This window comes from Anabrus simplex, chromosome 12, assembly GCF_040414725.1.
Source record: "Anabrus simplex isolate iqAnaSimp1 chromosome 12, ASM4041472v1, whole genome shotgun sequence".
Lineage (NCBI taxonomy): Eukaryota > Metazoa > Arthropoda > Insecta > Orthoptera > Tettigoniidae > Anabrus > Anabrus simplex.
In genome coordinates this window covers 57,796,828-57,819,708 of record NC_090276.1, presented here as the reverse complement: position 1 = coordinate 57,819,708, position 22,881 = coordinate 57,796,828, and the positions used below count along the sequence as shown (strand labels likewise).

At 39.2% G+C, this 22,881-nt stretch overlaps 1 protein-coding gene across 1 annotated transcript in view; it reads left to right on the top strand.

The window, feature by feature from the left end:
* The first annotated feature begins 409 nt into the window (after window positions 1-409).
* LOC136884347 (DDB1- and CUL4-associated factor 5) overlaps window positions 410-22,881 on the top strand; it is an 80,615-nt gene continuing 58,143 nt past the window's right edge. The window contains exons 1-2 of the mRNA XM_067156460.2: window positions 410-722; window positions 968-1,148. Of these exons, the coding sequence (XP_067012561.1) occupies window positions 527-722; window positions 968-1,148 (377 nt within the window). The 5' untranslated portion in view covers window positions 410-526. The remainder of the gene's footprint in view (window positions 723-967; window positions 1,149-22,881) is intronic.

The window sequence follows — 22,881 nt, the reverse complement described above, 5'->3', positions numbered from 1 at the left end:
GTTATTTGCAATATTGGGATTTTATTGTAGAAATCATAAGTAGGTTTCCTAATCGAAATATACATAAATATGTTTTAACAATAGTGTGGAACTGGGCATTTCATCATTTTACTTAATGAAATTTAATTCTGTATTAAGTTACATTCTGTGTTTGTTGTGATTTTCTAAATAAAATTTTACTTCACTTGCGTTATCCATTTATAGTTAATGTCAAATTTTGAGGAATACTGTATGAAAGGAAATTCGTACCTCACTAATACACGTTCTTCTTGCGGACTATCGTTTGGTGATTTTAATGTTCCGCCTTGGTGGGTTGGTGCGGAGGTTTAATGCTCGCAGCGTATCAGTGGCGTTTGGGTGTAAACCAAAAGGTTGACAGCTGGTTACACACGTAGCTAGGGGTATTCTCCCATAGCATCAGAGATATTGTTTGTTCTATGTACTCTTGCAGCTGATTGAAAAGTGGACGTGAAATATGCAGAGCAGACATCATTCGAGCTGAAAAGTTATAGTAGAAATTTTGGCGATGGCCAGGCCTTCACCAGCTAATCCATTAGGATATGTTGTTCGTCGAGAGTACAGCAATAATGTGCTCATTAGAAAGCTGTTATTACGAGAGAGATTGAACAGTGCGAGTAATTTGTATAGAAAGGACCTTCTTGCTCATTATGGCTGTGTTAACGCCATCGAGTTTTCGAACAAAGGTGAACTTTTAGTATCAGGTAAGAAAATGTAGTATTGAATTCGTCTTGTTTAACCCGGTTGTGCGTTATTTTATTAATTTAATTGACCATCTCTTGAATTTTCTTGACATGACATTTGACAATTAATATATTACAAGTTAGACATTTGACATCGGAGGAGAAATGTGTGAATGTTTTTCTTTAAGGCATTATAATGACAGATGTAGAATTTCCTGTAAGTGATTGAAAGTTGTATGGACTTACATGCAATGTGCCTCCCACAGGTGGAGATGACAGGCGTGTGTTGATATGGAATGTTGAACAAGCAGTACATGGGGTGTGTAAACCTGCTGCTATGAGAGCACAGCACACAAGCAATATTTTTTGCCTTGGTTTTGATAGTATCAACAGTAAAGTATTTTCTGCTGGAAATGACGATCAAGTTATTGTTCACGATACTCTCACGTAAGTAGACTTGATCCTTAATAATTGCCTTTGGCTTACATTCTTCAATGTTTATTAATTGAAATACAACAGTTTTATGTCATTTAAAATAAAAATATATTTTGTGCTTCTGTCAAGTGTTCATTGTTCGTATTTCGGAAGTATATATTTATTGTAATATTTGTTGTGACAGCTATATTGAGGAGTTGACCTGTACTATTAATCATGCAGGTTTTATATCTGTGCGTGTTTAATACTGTCCATTGGGATACTATTTTCAGTGGGATAGATAATGAGGTTCTATAGTTATTTTTATTTTCTTATTAAAGTGAAGGGAATCTTGTTTACCATTTAAATATTTTAATGTTGAGATAGTCTTGTGCTGATATTATTAAAGATTGACCTGATAATGTTTGTGAATTGTTTTTGTGAAATACAAGTATTGGTATTAGTTTGGTTTCTTGTCCAAGCCCCCCACTCCAGCATCGATTTTGAAAAGGGGCTTATGCTGGTCACCAGTTGTTCACAGGTTTCGCTTGTGGTGAGATTGAGCATATGGCTATAGAAGGAAACATATCGTAATGTGAACGTGGTGATATAGGGGTGGATGTGTTGGACTTCATGTAATGTGATCTATCAGTGTCATTATTTCCTTCGTGCTGATTTCGAAAAATTATAATAATTCTGAACATTAAGACTATTTTATAGGTGTCGAGAGAGGCGAGCAGGTCGTATCTGCCGTCTGGTACGATTTAATTTATGAAGTAATTGTTAAATGGACGCTTTAAAAAATCATTTCTCTTGCCTTTGTTTTTATAAAATCTGATTTTTGGTATACATTTTTCATGTATATATTTAATTTTGAGAGTATACTTCACATTATTACCAGGGAGAATTAAGAAATTAAGTGTAAGGAACAAATAGGCTAGACACACTTTTAATTCACTGGTACACAACATGACCAAAATACAGAAACTAACTTCATTTCTATCTTTGTCGGACTGTGTAGTTTGAAGTTCGGTACATATTTTATGAATAAGGGGTACGTGCAATCGAATGCATTTATGTTGATAGCGAGATTATTGTGAAAATTAATATTACAATGAGTTCTTGGTTCAAAGTTTAGCTGCAGGGATTAGACAAGGCTGTGATTTTTCACCACTGTTGATCATAGTATATGTGGATCGTTTACTGAAAGGTAAGAGGGCTGATCAACAAAGACTGAGACTGATTTTTTCCTGTAGCTTCCGTGATAGTTTCCCATCTATAACATAAATATTTGAAAAGAGCGGATTTTTATGTGTAATGTCCGTAGGCGGCAGCACTCTCGTATTGGTAGGTTGGTAGTAATGCTCTGTTTTGTAGACGCTACGTGCATTTCGCATACCAGACAATGGAGGTGACGCGAGAGGAGCAGTACAGCGCAATCTAATTCTGTTTTTGTTTAAACCATACAGCCACTGTAACTTACTAAAAGCTGAAGCATCATTATGATCCTGAAGGAAAACAAGCCAGCACAGTGTGGAAATTGCCAAAAAAGGCGTTCCATTTGCAGGTAAAGTGATGATCACATTTTTTGACGGTAATGGAATGATTTACCAGCATGCAGTTCCCTCTTACACTACTGTTACTACACGTCAGTATTGGCTGCATTGAGGAACCACATTGCAAAGAAACGACGAGAGCTTTCTCAGACTGGGTGGCGACTTCATCATGACAATGCACGGCTTCACGTCGCAAATCGAGTCGTGCAGTTTCTGGCTCGATTCAACATTGCCTGTGTACCGTATCCACCTTATAGCCCTGATCTTGCTCCCTGTGATTTTTTTAAAATTCCTATCACTAAAGGCAAAGCTTAGGGGCATTTTATTTGAGAACTCTGAAGTAGTGCTCAAGAAAAGTGAGGCGATTGTCAAGGACCTGACAAAGAATGATCTGCAGCATGTGTTCAAGGACTGGCAGAGATGATATAATAAGTGCATTGAAGTAGGAGGGAGCTACTTCGTAAAAGATCATTTAAGCATTGAAATGGAGTAATAAACATTTGTGAAAAAAAAATAAAAAAAAATCAGTCTGTCAGTGTTGCCAACTTAGCGGATTTTCCGCTAAATTTGGCGGAATTAGAAGACTGTCGGCGGAGAAATATATCATTTAGCGGACGGTGGATTTTTTTGGCAGGATTCTAGAATTATTATAGTGGAATTTAGTGTTTTATCCATTTTCCTTTTTTTTTTTTTTAAATTTGCACTCCACGCTCTCCAAGTTATTCCGTATTTCTTGTCAGGAGCTAGCAGTCACATGAGGAAAACATGTTATTTGGATTTGATGTTATGAGACCATGGTATCATAAATCTGTAATGCGTGGGGAAAGGGTACTTAGTTGACGAATGAAGACAGATAATGAAACGGAGAGTAGCATTTATATTTATGCTATGAAGGAAGACCGTTTAATGAACTGGCATGTTCTGTTGTGGCCCTTGAGGTAGGGGATTCACCTAGTTTGCACCCGGCACTAAAACGCCTACAAGTTTTAGCTTGCTGGCTAGCAGGCAGGGGGTTAATCCCAGTGAAACTGACAGATCAGGTGAGTGCAGACATTTACTTTTATTATTATGATTACGATGGATGATGATGATGATGATGATGATGATTATTATTATTATTATTATTATTATTATTATTATTATTATTATTTATTGTTTGCTTGCTGCCATTTCTTGATGGATACAGTACTTTTGTATCCATCTCTTGGCACAGGCCAGAGTAAAGTGTAGCTTTCACCAAGTCCCAGTCTCATCCATGGCTGTGACAATATGGAAGCTGCTGGGGTATGGGTGGTGCTGAGTAATGGCATTCAGAGCACGACTAGTGCATCTGAGTGTTGTGAAAGGTGTTGCTCATAAGGTCAGTCGTGCTGCAATAGCACTTTCTGACCCAGTGAGGAAAGCAATGGCAAACTACCTCACTCCTCGTCTTGCCTAGTACGCCTCATTTTGATGCTGCCATTGGTTTTTGCGGTTTCCTTATAACCGCATAACCTTTGGTGGTGCTATTTGAGGATCCAACCAGCCTCTGGGCTGATGACCTAACAGACGGACATTATTATTGTTCATTTTATGGCTCATTTTTATTGCTCATTATTTGAGATCAGATTTCTTGGCGGAATTTTAGCAGTTTTTTAGTAGTATTTAGCGGATCTTGAAAATATAAGTTGGCAATACTGGTCTGTCTTTGTTGATCAGCCTTCGTATAATAAAATGGCAGGGAGGCAATCGGTTGGGTGGAAACATAATGGACAATTTGGCCAATGCTTGTGACTTGGTCTTAATGACACTGTGTTGAGAGCTTGAAAAGAGGTGCAGCGAATATGATATGAACATTAGCATTTCCAAGTCCAAAGTGCAGTGAGAAGATTGAGTGCCAGGCTGGGAATACAAAATTAGATCTGGTAGATCATTTCAAGTTTTAAGGATGTGTATTCTTCCAGGATGGAAGTATAGGAAGCGAAATTGAATATCTAGGCTAATGCAGTGATTATTTCATTTATTGTATGGCTGTTAGTGCCAGGACCCGAGAACATGTTTGGCTCGCCTGGAGCAGGTCTTTCTTATTTGACTCCCATGGGCGACTTGCACGCCTGGATGTGGCATGATGATACTGAGATTGGGAAAGGGTGAAACCCAGTATTGACACGTAGTCTACTCCTGTCGAATAACACCACGGGGTCTGCTCAAAGCTTTACATCCCCATCCGATGGATGAATCAGTCATCAGCATCGTATGCTATCGCACCACATGAGTACGGCGGAGAGGTTTGGAATTTTATCCAGGCTTGTGGCACACATTCTAGTGATTAGAAATTTTATACCAACACCTCTCCTACCATGCTGGCCAACATTCTGATGGTGAAAATTTTTCCGATCGGCAAGATTCGAACCGGGTATCCATGGTGTCAGACCGTGTAGACTTGACGCCTTGACAGTTACAGCAACCAGATGGGCTAATGCAGTGGTATTCTGTAAGAAGCGAGTTCTCAGACAGATCTGTTTTCAGACTAACTTTGCTGTACTGGAATGTAAGTTGGGTGGATCGTATCATACGATATAAACTTAATCATGATCTATATTGTTCATATTAATTTTAATTTGGTATAAAAGTTGAGTGGGCTCAGGATATTTTATTCATTAATAAGAAGTAACAGACATGAAAGTAGTGAGTAGGATTTCTGGTACATGCAAGTGGGAACAATTGCAGAGGGGGAAATGAGCAGATAAAGGCACATGGACCCCCTGTGGGTGGGGAATGCAGACAAAGAATACACCCACGGTATACCCTGCCTGTCGTTAGAGGCGACTAAAGGCGGCGTCCAAGGGATGATTGTATTAGAACCATCAAACTACTTGTGATGCGTCCAAGGGATGATTGTATTAGAACCATGAAACTACTAGTACCATCATGTGGGGAGCACCAGGGGTCGCCTTTACTTGCGAGTAGTACCACTATGTTAGGTACACAATAGGTTTGTGATTAGTAGGAACGGAAGGTGAGTCTATATGGGTTTTCTAGTACTCATGATTAGTACCCTTATGAGAAACACCACGGGACTGGGCGTTGCCTGTGCTTAGAACCCGCTGTATGAGGAACACCATGGTAATACCGGCGCCAGTGATTAGTACACCTAGGTGAGGAACGCCATGGGTTTGCGTTGCCTATGAGTGGCGCCATCATGTGAGAAACACCATTGGTCTAAGTTACCTGTGCGAAGTACAATACTTTTGAGCATTACCATAATGTGTGGAACACTGTGAGTCTATGCTACTTTTGATTAGTAACGCAACATGACAACTAGCATGGTTCTACTTTACTAGCAGTAAGTACCATTATGAGGGTCCTTTGACCTAGAATTTGGACCTCTTAGACAACAAGCATCCTTGATTCAGGATTGTGCTTTAGAAGCAGTCCCTTGGTCAGTAATACTATTGTTTATGATACTGTAGTTTCTACGTTGGATCCACTGATTGTTTTAAATTCATATCCATCCATTCATTCTTCATCACGTTTTTTATTCTGGTCAGTGGATGATTTTAAACTTTTAAATTGTCATTACATTTTGTCTCGTTTCTTACGATTAGGGGCCGATGACCTAGCTGTTAGGCCCCTTTAAACAACAATCATCATCAAAGATAGCTGCCTCTGTGGATCAGAGGTAGAGTGTCGGCCTCCGAATCCCAAGATAGCGGGTTCAAACCCGGCAGAGGTAGTCGGATTTTTGAAGGGCGGAAAAAAGTCCATTCGACACTCGATGTCGTACGATCTCTGGTGACACATTTGGTGTTTACCCGACAAAATTAATTAAATCTCAGCCTTAGACACCCAAGAGAGTTTCGGTTTACTCGGTCTGCCATCTAGTGGGGACCTAGAGTAAAACGGAACGTCAAAATTGACGAGCAGACAGCCAGATGGCGTCAAATTGAAATGTCTGCACCCGGTAGCTGAGGCCATACGATTATTATTATTATTATTATTATTATTATTATTATTATTATCATCATCATCAAAGATGCATTAACTGGCTTGAGTGGTGGAGTCATATGAGACAAATATAGGACAGGTTAATTTGGAGAAATATGGACTTGTTTATGGAAGTTAAGAGGAGACCAAGCAATGATGGTTAGGCTCTGTTTTTAATGAACTAAAGATGAGGGTTGTGAAACTAAATGAGGCATTAGAGCCAGGCTGAATGGCTCAGTCTGGTGGTATTTGAAGGTGCTTAAAAACTTAAGCCTCATGTCGATAGATTTACTGGCACGTAAAAGAACTTGTGTGGGACTAAATTCTGGTGCATCGGCGGCTCAAAAAAACTCTATAAGTAGTTAGTACGACTTAAAAGCCAGTAAAATTATTGAGAGCTTGCATCTGGCAGATAGTGGGTTTTGAAACCTCACTGTTGGCAGTCGTGAAGATGGTTGTCCGTGATTTCCCACTTGCACACCAGGCAAATGCTGGGCCTGTACTTTAAGTCCACAGTCGCTTCTTATCCATTCCTAGGCCTTTCCTATCCCATCGTTGTCATAAGACGTGTCGGTGACGGTGTGATGTAGAGCAAGTAGAAAAAAGACCAAAAATAATTTAAGGCCACAGAGCTAGGTGCAAATACAGGGTTGTGGAGGCATGTAGTTAATTTACAGAGGCTTGCAGACTGGACACTGAAAGGCACAACAGTCTCTAGTGAAGATACATGTAGGTACAAGCTGTACACCCAGGTTAGGTTAAGGGTTTTGAATTTGCCTACCTCCTCCCCCCCCCCCCCCCCCCAACCAAGTGAAATAGATCTTGACAAATTTAAACAGCATGTATGGGTTTTTGAAAATCCAAACCATTAAATCATTACTATGAGGACATCAAGCGTTTGAAAAATTAAAAAAAAAAAATAATCTTTAAGAATTGTGCCATCTTAAAATATTTCTCTAGGGAAGTATGTTAGGTAACATTTTTACTGAAAAGTAAATTATTTTTAATTAAATTTTGTTGAGAAATATGGGCTGTTGAGTTTTCCTCGCAATTGAGGTCCTGCTGCTCATCTTATTTTTAGTGCTTCTGAGTCAGGGTTTTTGGCTTATGATAATTGTCTGACTTGGGCAACCACTTTAAAAATGCAGTCACTCAAAGGAAAATTCAAAATGATGGAATGATTTGTTTTAGCAACCACAATGACCTATTAAAAAATAAACATGACCGCTTCAATGTTCGAACCAAATCACTTCGATTATGGCCCACACATCGAGCAAATGACGTTGTTGACCATTCTCCTTGTTATACTGTGATTATGTGTTCACATTCACATGTGCCATCCTAGATGCTCCCCCCCCCCGTGGGTGCAGTAGGATAACACCCATGGTATCACTTGCCTGTCGTAAGAGGCAACTAAAAGGGATCCCAGGGGCTCTGAACTTAGGAGTGTGGGTTGGTGTCCACGGGACCCATAGCTGAGTACTAGCATTGCTTACACTTACTTGTGCCAGGTTCCTCACTTTCATCTATCCTATCCAACATCCCTTGGTCAACTCTTGTTCTTTTCCGGTCCCGACGATATTAGGTTGCGAGGCCTAGGGTGTTTTTCATTTTCACACCCTTCGTGACCCTTGTCTTTCTTTGACTGATGCGATCATTGTTTGAAGTGTTGGATCCCTTCCACTTTTGTTTAAGTGTTGCATAGAGAATTGTTGCCTAGTTATACTTCCTCTAAAGACAATAATCACCACCACTCCTAGATGCTCACTACACTGCTTTTTATACAACATAATGCAGTCTCCAGTCTCCAATTTTTCAATGTCCTCCTAGACTTCATCCTGAATAATAATAATAATAATAATAATAATAATAATAATAAAAGTCAAAGTCAAAGCAAAGTCATCTCCGTACAGGCCATGAAGGCCCTTGGAGGGGTGGAAGGTAAAGGCTTCCACTATCCGTAACCTCGGCACTTGATGGGGTAGAGTGGTTAGCTTTACGCCCGGCCGCCTTTGCCCCCAGGAATTAACCTGGTACTCATTTTTGGTGTAGGCTGAGTGAACCTCAGGGCCATGTGCACCTCCGAAAGTGGAAATCTCGTTTCTTAAATTTCAAGACTTCCTGACGGGGATTCGAACCCACGTCCTTCCGGGCGGACCGAGCACGCCTTTACCGCCTCGGCCAGGCAGCCCCTCTAATAATAATAATAATAATAATAATAATAATAATAATAATAATAATAATAATAATAATAAAGTGCCTTTGCTGGCAAGACCTAGTGTTTACAGTGCGCTTTGTCTTCTGGTATAGGCTAGAGCAGTTTTCTTACTTTCATTGATCTGTCTCTGTCGTCTACTTGGCTTTGACAATATGGAAGTCACTGAGGTATGAGCGATGCTAGTAATGCCATTCCTTATGCAGCCAGTCCCTGCTGTGAATGGTGTGAAACTATTGCTCATTCCTCATATCCCTAGAACGCCTCTTCAGTGATGCCTAGGCCATCTATGACAGCTGATGGCGGAGCTGTTGAGGATCCAACCAGCCTTCAATGTCTGATCCTCAATATTGTTACTGAATTCATGCTAGGTGACTGGATGTCATAAGTGAAAATGAAGGACGTTATGGCATAAAAGCCAAAAACCGTCCTATGTTGATTTCATTTCATATAAAACATAATTCAAATTATGCACGTTGGATTTGAGACCATGCCTAGGGAAATTCTACATTGTCAAAATAAGACTAAACATACATACATACAGTTTAAAAAAATAGTAGACCTATTCATTGAAAGATTCTTTGGCTTAACACAAAAATCAGATTATTGTAAAAACGATATAAACAAATGGAGTGTTTTTTAATACATAACTTCAAAAATGTGAGTTGTAAATTAATGAAATTCACATAGAAGCCTAACATATAAAACGGGACTAACTGTTAAATAAGAATGACACTCAGATTTCCTTTTCTTAATTTAAATAATCAATTTTTTTGTATTCACGTAGAAATATTTTCATGATTTTGAGCCGGTGAAAGATTTTTCAAAAATGTATCAAACCTGTACTCATTTTAAGTAATTAATTTGCTTACCATGTTTAAAAAAATGACAGAACTTCTTGTCTTCCGGTGTATGCACATGTTACAGCGCCCACTATACAGCTATGAAGTAATTGACTTTTCCACTTCACCTGTTGGATTGTAAAAGGTATTGTACAGCTCAAAAAGTATTTGAAAACTCTTTTATTATGGGATTAAACATATTTTATAACGAAGTATAACATTTTTATTTGCTCCTGTAGTTTTCGTTTTCGGAAAGCCCAAATTCCCTGAAAAATCCTCTTTCTCCCCTCCCACCCCTCACCCCAAAAAATTTATTTAATTTTGAGTGCTTTTCAGATGCTGTGAGATCAAAGTCATGGAAGAAGAAATTAATTGAAAGGAAAAAGTAAGCTAGACTGGGGTATTCAGTTCATTGATGTGGAACATGGCCAGAATGCATTGTTAGCTTTGTTACACTATGCATTTTGAAGTTTGCTACATATTTTTGTGAATAAAAGAGAAATGTTTTATAAATGATGAGCTCCGTCTGATCCTCAATATTGTTACTGAATTCATGCTGGGTGACCGGATTTCATAAGTGAAAATGAAGGACATTATGGCATAAAAGCCAAAAACCGTCCTATGTTGATTTCATTTCATATAAAACATAATTCAAATTATGCACGTTGAATTTGAGACCATGCCTAGGGAAAGTCTACGTTGTCAAAATAAGAATTAATTTTGACAAAAAGTAATCAAGGATTTATAGGTGGTGAACTATTAGTTGAATTGGCATAGTCGTTATGTGCTTTGACAAATTTATCTTCTTTGACCTTGTTGACTCTGAATATACTTATAGAACTCTGATTAAGATCTACTCTTAAAATGTGTCCACTGTGCAGAAATTAAAGAGAAAACTTTTTCAACATTTGCATCATGTCATAACAAAGCTAAGAAATATTCTGCTGGCTGTGAATGGTATTCAGCATGGGGAGAAAATGAAGCAGAAGTACAGGAGAAACTAAATCTCTGGAATGGCAAGTCTAAAGAATATGGACTAAATATCAGTAAAACAAAAACTGTTTAAAAGACATCCGGCTCCATGGTGAATTGGTCAGCGTGCTGGCCTTTGGTCACGGATCCCGGCAGGGTCGTGAACTTTAACCATCATTGGTTAATTCCGCTGACAGGGGGGGTTAGGTGTATGTGTCGTCTTCATCGTCATTTCATCCTCATCACGACGCGCAAGTCCCCTTCGGACGTCAAATCAAAAGACCTGCACCTGGCAAGTCAAACATGTCCTCGGACATGCCCGGCACTAAAAGCCATATGCCATTTCATATTGAAATGACTATCAACAGGCACAGATTCAAACATTTTCCTGGAAGGAACTCTGTTACAGTCTGTTTCTAACTTCAAATACCTTGGAAATATCATTTCAGAAGATAACAAAATAAACCAAGAATTACTTAATAGGACTCAGAAAGCTTCTCAGTTTTATTTTCAAGTGAGAAATCTACTCTGGGATGATAAAATGCCCCAAGAAAGCAAAATTGACCCCTGTTTTACACTTCATTACAATTCTCACGTACGGACATGAAACGTACCCTGCATAACAAGGCAAATACTAAAATCCAGTCAACAGAAATGAAATTCATCAGAACAATGAACCAAAAGACCAGGAAGGACAAGATTAGAAATGAAGCAAACTTGTTAGAGTTTTTAGGAAGACAGTCTACAATGGTTTGGACTTATGTGGATGGACGGAACAAGAACAGCAAGGAATTACTTTGACAGAGAAGTGAAAGGGGAGAAGCCAGTTGGGAGACCAAGGAATAGATGATAGGCACAGTGAAATTGGAGGTCAGCAAGAAGTATGTAAAGTGGGAGGACACAGGAACAGAAACTACACTTTAACAGGAGAAGTGGTGAGCGCTTGTACACCACATCCGGGAAACTGGACCTGAAAAATGATGATTAATTTTAGACAAGTCTACGTGCCATCTTACGGCAGAGTTTCTAAATTCAAGATCACTTTGAAAGCAAATCACCAAACTACAGCAGTTGAAATTAGGCCAAATATTTTGTTTAGTGCAAGACCTTTTGGAATTACTGGAAATTCCTTCTGGATGCAGGCAGAAGTCTGCACTGAAGGGCATGTCATTTAAAAGGAGAAACTCTGGTCACTCTGTTTTCACATGTAACTGATCAATGGCATCTCATTACAAACTATATTTACCGGGCTGAGTGGCTCAGACGGTTAAGGCGCTGGCCTTCTGATCCCAACTTGGCAGGTTCGATTCTGGCTCAGTCCGGTGGTATTTGAAGGTGCTCAAATACGTCAGCCTCGTGTCGGTAGATTTACTGGCACGTAAAAGAACTCTTGCGGGACTAAATTCCGGCACCTCGGCGTCTATGAAAACCGTAAAAGAGTAGTTAGTGGGACGTAAAAACAAATATTATTATTACAAACTATCTTATATGTTCCCAGTAAAAGTGCTGTAGGTTAATAAAGTTAATGATGAAAAAAAAAAAAAAAAAGAGAGAAAAAACCCACTATTTATTTATTTATTTATTTATTTATTTATTCCTGACTTACATTTGTGGCGAAGTTAGGGCTCACGGCCCTCTCGTACACCTAACCACTATAAACAATAAAATTTAAATATGTAAACATAAAAGTAAGATATAGAAATTCTAAAAAGAAATAATACTACGGACAGACTAATTTAAACCTACATATCAGTACAGAAATTAGTGTGACAATAATAATAATAATAATAATAATAATAAAAAATTAAGAAAATCCATTTACACAACATACAACCATATCATATAAAATTAAATATTTGTCTCTTGCTAATCTTATTAGTCTTCTATTGTATGTAATGTTTTTTTGCCTGATTTTTGTACCAAAGGTAGAATTTCTCAGAAAGGATTTTAACCTGTTTCAAGGTCAAAACATGTGCTATATCAGGAAAGTATCAACAATTTTGAGGAATTCCTGGATCTGAGAAAATGTTAGTCACCACTGACCTCCCTCATACCTGCAATTTTCCCCTAAGCTAGGTCACACTTGGAGCGTGGCACGTCTAACTATACTCCTTGCTCTTTCACAGAGAGACTGACAGTATGACAAAAACGCCAACATCCACTAACGTAGGTGCTCATAAATGAGCAAAAATAGCAATTCTTTCCTTTAGCACCTGCACATTTTTATGTCTTTTGAGCAAGCGTGAAACAGTTGATAGATTCATATATCTAGGGTGCACTGTTGCTCCAGACAGAGAATGGTGGTCACTAAATCTGGGATAATGAGATTGTCAAAGGTATGGAAAGACACATCCAGCTTAAGCTTAAGATCAAGCCCGTAAAACCGTAGAGATGGTGTTGAGTTGTTCGATCAGCAGATAGGAAAGACTGAACTCTTTTGAAGTGCGGTGTTATTCATTGTACCATTGCATCATTACTACAAGAATTTACCATTGAAAAAGCAGGTTGTCTTTGGTGTCTTCAATAAATGTTGCAGCTCTTCAGACTTACCACTACTGAAAAGTTATTTAGTTTACAAAAGGAGTATATTTATTACCCCACCTATTCAATACAATTTGTACCATGTTATATGGTTAATTAAACATAGGAAATCTAAATATTATGGGGACATGTTTCGCCCTTCTTTTATTGGGCATCATCAGCCATATTAATTTAATCTTAAAACAAACATTGTTTAGAGGACTATGACATTTACAATTTGTAAAAAATTGAACTGTGATTTCTTATGATGTTAATATTACAGAATAGTAGTTATAAAATATGATGTTGGGACATGACATATACAATACATGTTAAAAAAACAAATTTAAAATCTTGTCCAAAAAGAAAATTTGTGTCATATAAAATTCTAAAAATGGCACATGTCTGGTATTGAAGTGGATCGTCTTCATAAGAAAATTCAGCATATACTTGCTGGGGCAGTTGTCAACATAAGTTTTCCCCATAATATTTAGATTTCCTATGTTTAATTAACCACATAACATGGTACTAATTGTATTGAATAGGTGGGATAATAAATATACACCTTTTGTAAACTAAATAAGATCGCTGTTTTCAATACGGAACAAAAATGAGTGATGGTTTGTAACTGAAAAGTTGGCCGTGCGGTTAGGGTTGCTTAGCTGCGAGCTTTAATTCAGTGATAGTGGGTTTGAATCCCACCGTCAACAGCCCTGAAGCTGGTTTTCCATGGGTTCTCATTTTCACATCAAGCAAATGCTGGTCAATTTAAGGCCACGGCTGCTACCTTCCCAATCCTAGCCTTTTCCCATTCTTGCATCGCTGAAAACCTTCAGTGTATTAGTGTTGCATTAAATCACTAACAAAAAAGATGACTTATCACACACAGAGAAAATTATTTATAATCACTTATAGTAACATGAGATGTACAAGTCCAAAGGAAATGAGGCATGTATATTCAACAGACCAAATCCAGCAGGCACTATGTGGTACTAAGAAAAGCTAAAAAGAGGCACAAGTGGAGTTTGTTAAAAATATCATGATCCTCAGTTGGCAAGGTTGTGGAGACAGACACTGTCCTCTTAACTGAGTTGGGGGAAAAATCAGTTCGGCTTCTGAAGAAATGTCCAAAGACTCGAAAGCAATTCTGATGTCTGATCTTTGAGGATCAAATTAAGAAGGACCAGACCATGTACACTGACTGAGAGAGCAAATGCAACACCAAGAAGGAGTGGTCAGAACTTTATGCCAATTGCAGGGTAGACTGACGTCACTGAGGTATGCTCATGATGTGAAATGCGCCGCTGTGCTGCGCACGTAGCGAACGATAAATGGGACACGGCGTTGGCGAATGGCTCACTTCGTACCGTGATTTCTCAGCCGACAGTCATTGTAGAACGTGTTGTCGTGTGCCACAGGACACGTGTATAGCTAAGAATGCCAGGCCGCCGTCAACGGAGGCATTTCCAGCAGACAGACGACTTTACGAGGGGTATGGTGATCGGGCTGAGAAGGGCAGGTTGGTCGCTTCGTCAAATCGCACCCGATACCCATAGGGATGTGTCCACGGTGCAGCGCCTGTGGCGAAGATGGTTGGCGCAGGGACATGTGGCATGTGCGAGGGGTCCAGGCGCAGCCCGAGTGACGTCAGCACGCGAGGATCGGCGCATCAGCCGTCAAGCGGTGGCAGCCCCGCACACCACGTCAACCGCCATTCTGCAGCATGTGCAAGACCCCCTGGCTGTTCCAATATCGACCAGAACAATTTCCCGTCGATTGGTTGAAGGAGGCCTGCACTCCCGGCGTCCGCTCAGAAGACTACCATTGACTCCACAGCATAGACGTGCACGCCTGGCATGGTGCCGGGCTAGAGCGACTTGGATGAGGGAATGGCGGAACGTCGTGTTCTCCGATGAGTCACGCTTCTGTTCTGTCAGTGATAGTCACCGCAGACGAGTGTGGCGTCGGCGTGGAGAAAGGTCAAATCCGGCAGTAACTGTGGAGCGCCCTACCGCTAGACAACGCGGCATCATGGTTTGGGGCGCTATTGCGTGTGATTCCACGTCACCTCTAGTGCGTATTCAAGGCACGTTAAATGCCCACCGCTACGTACACCATGTGCTGCGGCCGGCGGCACTCCCGTACCTTCAGGGGCTGCCCAATGCTCTGTTTCAGCAGGATAATGCCCGCCCACACACTGCTCGCATCTCCCAACAGGCTCTACGAGGTGTACAGATGCTTCCGTGGCCAGCGTACTCTCCGGATCTCTCACCAATCGAACACGTGTGGGATCTCATTGGACACCGTTTGCAAACTCTGCCCCAGCCTCGTACGGACGACCAACTGTGGTAAATGGTTGACAGAGAATGGAGAACCATTCCTCAGGACACCATCCGCACTCTTATTGACTCTGTACCTCGACGTGTTTCTGCGTGCATCGCCGCTCGCGGTGGTCCTACATCCTACTGAGTCGATGCCGTGCGCATTGTGTAACCTGCATATCGGTTTGAAATAAACATCAATTATTCGTCCGTGCCGTCTCTGTTTTTTCCCCAACTTTCATCCCTTTCGAACCACTCCTTCTTGGTGTTGCATTTGCTCTGTCAGTCAGTGTACATGGAATCTGTAGTTATAGAAATAATAATAATAACAATAATTGTATGGCCTCAGCTATTGTGTGTAGGCATTTTGAATTTTGATTGAGCTATATATGTGATCTCAACCATGGCCCAGTACACTGATACGGTAATGTACAGGGATATACAATGTGCAGATGATTGAAGTTTGTTAGACTTGGACACTATAGCAGTGTGGTCTTACCTCAATAGTCTCAACATTAATGCTGGCAAATGTGAAGACATTAGGTTAGGTACGTCTCAAAACCCAATAGAATGTAGATATAATATGAATAATGTACATATTGAGTAAGTCAAAACCATGCACGTGCTAGGAATAACCATTTTGCACCAACTAAAATGGAACACACAAACAGAGGAAGTGAGATGCAAAGCTGCTAGGGTGCTCAGTTTTATTTACAGAAGCCTCCGTGGCTGCAAGTCGAATGCTATATGGATGGTTTACCTGACACTGGTGAGACCTTGTGGCACCCTGCCACTGCAGGTAACCTTCACAAACTAGGAATCAAACGTCGCACTGAATGACTAATAAACAAGAACAGCTGCTGTCAATCGTGTCCTTATGTAAACAACGCGACGTCACCATCTTTCACAGGTCCCTCACGGGAGCCATTCACCTTTCACCATTATCTCGACTCTCCTTATCCTACATCTCCATCCCCAGAGACAGAGGGGTGTGTCTTTGCGCAAACTGAGTCCTACAAACTAGGTTTCTTTGCTCGTTCAGCACGGCTTTGGAAAGACCTGCCCGCCAACATTACATGTAAAAATGTAAATATAGTTAAATGTTATGTTAAGAAGCACATGCGGTGAGAAAATGCATGTGAATATCTGGAAGAATGCACCAGAATGTGAAAAGTTGTGTTAATCTATATATATAAAATAAGAGTGTTGTCTGTACATTGCTCAGAATTTAAAAAGGATGGTATTTCTGTATGAGTTGTCCTCAGTAACAAGTAAATGCACTTTTTAATTTTCTGTAATTTCTGTCTGTCTGTCTGTATGTATGTACACGCTTCACGAGAAAACAGCCGAAGAGAATTTAATGAAAATTGGTATGCAAAGTCAGGGAATAAGTGGTTACAATGTAGGCCATAAATAATTTTATTCACGTTGAGTGAAATGGTAGTTTAGGGGAAGGCCTAAAATTTAATTCTCAAATATTTATATTATTAGTGGTCGTATCGATAAATACTACATAACTAAAGTTGTATATAGTTCTAATTTTCCGATCATTTATGTCTTATACATTGTTACCGTACCGGCTATGATCACAGATATGTTTATGAATTTGGATTTTTGTTACCAAGTCCATATCAGCGCTGAGTCACGAGAAAATAGGTAAACAGAATTTAATGAAAATCGGTATGTAAAGTGGGAGAATAAGGAACTACAGTCTACGCTATAAATTATTTTATAAGACGCCCTAATATCACAGAGTCAAAAGAAAACTAAATGTGAAGGCCACTCATCTCTGATAGATGGGATTACTGCTGCGTACCAAGTGTAACAGCCTGCCTGAATATTGGCGGTAAATAGCTGGGGATTTAGATAAATTTCTTCTTTAGCAAATGTAGAATTCCATAGCGAAGCACGGGTACATCAGCTAGTGAGAAATATGTATACATTATACTCTGTTACTTTACCCGTAAATTAACTATATGACTGTTTTAGTTTAGGTAGAATTGAGAGAAAGAAGGAGAGTTGCTCGACTAAGTGGTATGTTCCGAGCTGTCAGCGGAGAGATGGCGTGGAATGACATTAGTAGACGAATAAGTTTGAGTGGCGTGTATAAAAGGAGGAAAGATCACAATATGAAGATAAAGTTGGAATTCAAGAGGACAAACTGGGGCAAATATTCATTTATAGGAAGGGGAGTTAGGGATTGGAATAACTTACCAAGGGAGATGTTCAATAAATTTCTTTGAAATCATTTAGGAAAAGGCTAGGAAAACAACAGATAGGGAATCTGCCACCTGGGCGACTGCCCTAAATGCAGATCAGTATTGATTGAAAAAGTTAGGGGGCACTACGTGTAGGGGGCTTGGCCTTCCATAGATACCGTAAAGCTGGCATAGTAATTTGGATCTTTCTTGGGTGATCTTTGGTTAAGTTTTTATTTTGAATAAACATCAGTTGTCACTTGAGATTTAGCATGGAGTGTTCAATGGATGTTCAAACATCCAACTACTTCTGTTGGGTTTGAACCCGTAACAAGCTAGACAGAAGTGAGGCAAGGCTGGAGTTTATGCCCACTCCTTTTCAGTGTTTATATATAGAACAGTTGGTAAAGAAAATAAAAGAATTTGGGAAAGGATTTTCAGTTCAAGGAAGGAGAAGGAATACAAGATGAAAATAAAAAAACTCAAACAAAAGTAATGGAATGCAGTCGAATGAAATTAGGTGAGGCAGGAAATATTTTATTAGAAAATTAAATTTATAGGAGGTTGATGAATATTGTTACCAAGGTGGTAGAATAAGTAACGATGGCAGAAGTAAGTCAAGGACATAAAATGCGGACTAGCACAAGCAAGGAAGGTTTTTCTTAAAGAAAATAATTTATCTTACATCAAACATAAACAAACCTATTAGAAAGATGCCTTTGAATGTTTTGTGTGGAGTGTGGCATTGTATGGAATTGAAACATTGACAATAACTAGTGCAGAAAAAAGGGAAAGAGAAGCTTTTGAAATGTAGTATTACAAAAGAGTGCTGAAGACAGGATGTGTAGATTGGATCTCCAGTGATGTACTCTATCAAGTAAGAAGAGAACAGTTTTGTGAAATTTGACCCAAAGAAGGGAGAGATACAATTAAAAATAGGAAAGAATTTCTACCAATCAGTACTTGTAGTACACTACAAGCTCGCACGTCAAACGCAACTAGGCTACACCAACAATAATAAACATAACACCATTGCACAGCTACAAATAGGAAAGGAGCCATTACTCTGAACCCAATTTTACGAACGCCACAGGACAACAAGATTTGATTCTAACATAAGGCAACATACATAGCAGAGCTGAACATATTTTAGCCGAATTTTATCCATACATCTGGCAACTTTTTTAAAAATTGGAAAGTGTTTTATCCCACATGAAGACTAAATCTTTTACTCATGCAATTTTACAACCATATCTTTTAAACTCCAAGAACAGCAGCTGAGTGTACAAATGTAAATGGGACTTAAATACGAGAGTTGATGAATTGACCAACAAGCAAGATACGAATGTTCATCTGCACGAATTTTTTTAAAAAATATATTGTATTTTATCCTGTACATATGTTAGTTTAAGTGAAGATATGTTTTATACACTAATTTTAGGACCTCAACATAATATTTTAGACATACAGTTGCAATATTGTACATACTGACATATATGCCAATTCACGATAAGACATGCCCCATTTGTATGTGACTAATGCACATCATCATATGACATTCCTTTGTCGATGCAATTTAATCAAAGCTTCATCATATAAATATGTATTCATGTTCAGCTGAAGATGACCTTGTATATGGGGTCAAAACCGGTCCTGTAGCTTAATATAAGCAATTAAAAAAAACAAGTATTGATTGGTGGAAATTCTTTCCTACTTTTAATTGTGTAATTCGTCCATACGGAAATGAAGATTATAGATTACGAGAAGGGAGAGATACTCGGGAATCGCTCAGTTACTTTTTGAGGGAAATGTAGGCAGTGGATCAAGGCATGAATATGACTGCTTCGTGTTGAAAGGTTTGTCTTGCACCTTGAAATGCTGGTTCCAGATCTGTTGGGTTCTCCAGATGGTGTGCTCTTCCACGCGTGGTATATTGAAACTCTCCATCTACTGCGACTATTAGTTTCCAGGAGCTGTATAACTGTAGTCGCTTAAGTGCGACCAGTATTTGGGAGATAGTGGGTTCGTATCCCACAGTCGGCAGCCCCGAAGATGGTTTCCCATTTTCACACCAGGCAAATGCTAGGGCTGTATACTTTGTAAGGCCACAGCCGCTTCCTTTCCACTTCTATTCCTTTCCTATCCCATAGTCATTGCAAGACCTATCTGTTCACAACTAAGTATTTTTTTATTTCCACCTTGTCAATACATTAGTTGCTTATGGCAACTTATTGGTTAAAAGTGGTACATGTTTTGTATATTATTAACAGCTACATAACACTATTTAGATGAAAAATTCACTTTTTATTTTACACAAACTTTTTAAGAAAATAATATTCATCAGAACATATTTTCTAGGGACTATTGTAAAAGTGTTTCCTTGAAAACTGCTTTCAATTGTAGAAAGAATTTATATATTTTCTCTTGAGTATTTTGTTTTTAATGTTGTCATTTAATCTTCTTATGCTAATTTTAAGGACACTTTCTCTCAAAGCATTGATACTTTGTCAATATGTGAATTTTTCATCTAAACAGTGTTATGTGGCTGAAGATGTTAATAATATACGAAACATGTACCACTTTTAACCAATAAGTTGCCATAAGCAACTAATATATCAACAAGGTAGAAATAATTTTTTTTTGCAAGTTTCTTTACGTCGCAGCGACACAGATAGGTCTTATTGCGACGATGGGACAGGAAAGGGCTAGAAGTGGGAAGGAAGCAACCGTGGCCTTAATTAAGGTACAGCCCCAGCATTTGCCTGATGTGAAAATGGGAAACAACGGAAAACCATCTTCAGGGCTGCCGACAGTGGGGGGGAACTTAGTTGTGAACTTGTTAAAGTGCGATACGGACCATGAAGCAGATTTTATGTAAGACCTATCTGTCCTTAAAATTAATATAAGAAAGAAACTTCCTCTAAAACATTCATACTTTGTCATTATATGAATGTTTCATCTAAACAGTGTTATGTGGCTGAAGATGTTGATAATATACGAAACATGTATCACTTTTAACTAGTTAGTTGCCTTAAGCAATTTAGTGTATCGACAAGGTGGAAAATAAAAATACTTAGTTGTGAAGACCTATCTGTGTTGCTGCAAAAAAAAAAAAAAAAAAAAAAAAAAAAAAAAAAAAAAAAAAAAAAAAAAACCCTATTAGTTTCTTGGGATCATTGGAGAGCTTCGTTACTGAGGAGGATGGTGGTTTTATTGAGTGACGTGGAATCATTTCACTTTCCTTCGTGTATCACAAGGTGTGAGTCTGACAGTGGAGACAGTTTCATTTATGGCAACATCTACGTGTTTTGTATGAGCTGATCCTTTCCAGTAGAATGTTGTGCACTTCTGCTGATATGTTCAGGCTCAGGGATGATGTCTGCAGTGCTGCTGATTGTGTTCCCTTAGTGTAACTGAGTTCTCGTAACTTTGATTTGTTTTCAAGCAATGCCACTTACAAGGATGCAGTATACGATGGGGTGTTACTCCTATTTATAAGAGGGTTTGGCAATGCATCAATCTGTTACTTCTCCACAGAATGTCAAACAGTTGGCAGTAGAAGGTAGGTATCCCTCAGAAGAGGTCCTCCGTGACTAGGAGCAACAATTTTATATTAGATCTTTGTAAGGAAACACAGATCATATGTATCCTAGCAAGTGAGATCCTCCTGATAGACTTACTAGCTGCATTCCAAACACAAGAAGAGTGTTGAATTTCCTAACAGTCAAGAACTTTCCGATGTATTCCATCACAATATTGGACTGTGGACGTGGCCAGTTATCTTCTTCTATAATATGAATTTCATATAAACCAAACCCCATGGTGCAACAGCCCCGAAAATGGTGGTCATGATCTACCAAGGGATTGCTGCCCAGCCCAAAGGCCTGCAGATTACGAGGTGTTATGTGGTCAGCACAATGAATCCTCATGGCTGTTATTCTTGGCTCTCTAGACCGGGGCTACTACCTCATCATCAGATAGCCCCTCATTTGTTATCATGTAGGCTGATTGGACATCATACCAGCCCTCAGATCCAGGTAAAAATCCCCGACCTGGCCGAGAATTGAACCTAGGTCCTCCGGGTAAGAGGCAGGCATGCTACCCGCAACAAGTTCATAATAGGAAGTAGTATATAAATAACAAATATATAGTATTGAATAGTTGGAAACCTTTAGCTCTTGTTTTACATTGAAAGAGTAGTGTTAGAAAATTGTTGCAAACTTTGGGCTGGGAAGACTTGGGAGTAAGGAGACGAGATACTCGGCTATGCGGTATGTTCCAAGTTGACAGAAAAAGGATGGTGTGGAATGACATTAGATGAATAAGCTAGAATGGAGGGTTTTTTTTTCTTTCTAAAATAGGAAAGATCATATATGAACATAAAATAGAAGTTCAAGAGGACAGTTTGGGGCAAACATTTGTGTATAGGAATAATGGGAATAATTTACCAAGGGAGATGTTCAATAAATGTCTAACTTCTTTGAAATCACTTACAAAAATTCTAGGTAAACAATTAATAGGGAATCTGTCACCTGGGCAACAGCAGTAAATGCAGATCAATGGTGATCCTTTATATATAGTGTCTCTCTCGTAAACCCAGACTGAGCGCATGATGTTTGTATTCTGCGCTACAGCAGCAGGCTCAGCCCAACTTACAGCCTGATTTAAACGTGTATGCAGTCTTATATGAAATCTTACCTTATACAAGATGCTGGAAGTGTTTTCCCTCACAAACACCATTAGGATTTTCTGCACGCCAATAGCGAGAGTTATATCTGTTCACACAACCATTAAGATGAAACCAGACCTCATCCGAAAAGAACTCAAGCTGTGGGTCGAATAAACGATAATTCAATGATGCAAGATGCCACTCACAGTATCTTGCTCTTGTAGCTGGATCAGCAGGTTTTAAACAATGGGCCCGTGTAAACCAGTACTGTTTGATGTGCAACAGCTTTGTAGCTCTGTGTGTGCAGAAGAAACCGAAACCCCTAATTGTGCTAATTTTGTGAGTGATTTATTTGGTGACTGTTCAAGTTTCGCTTTTTCTCTGTTAAAACTGTGCACGCATGTCTTTTATTGAGCTATGAGCCAGTAGTTAAAATTTATTTACAATGACATGAATCTGTGCTGATGGAGGTGGCACTTCACCAGGAAATTGCTGAACAAATGCATC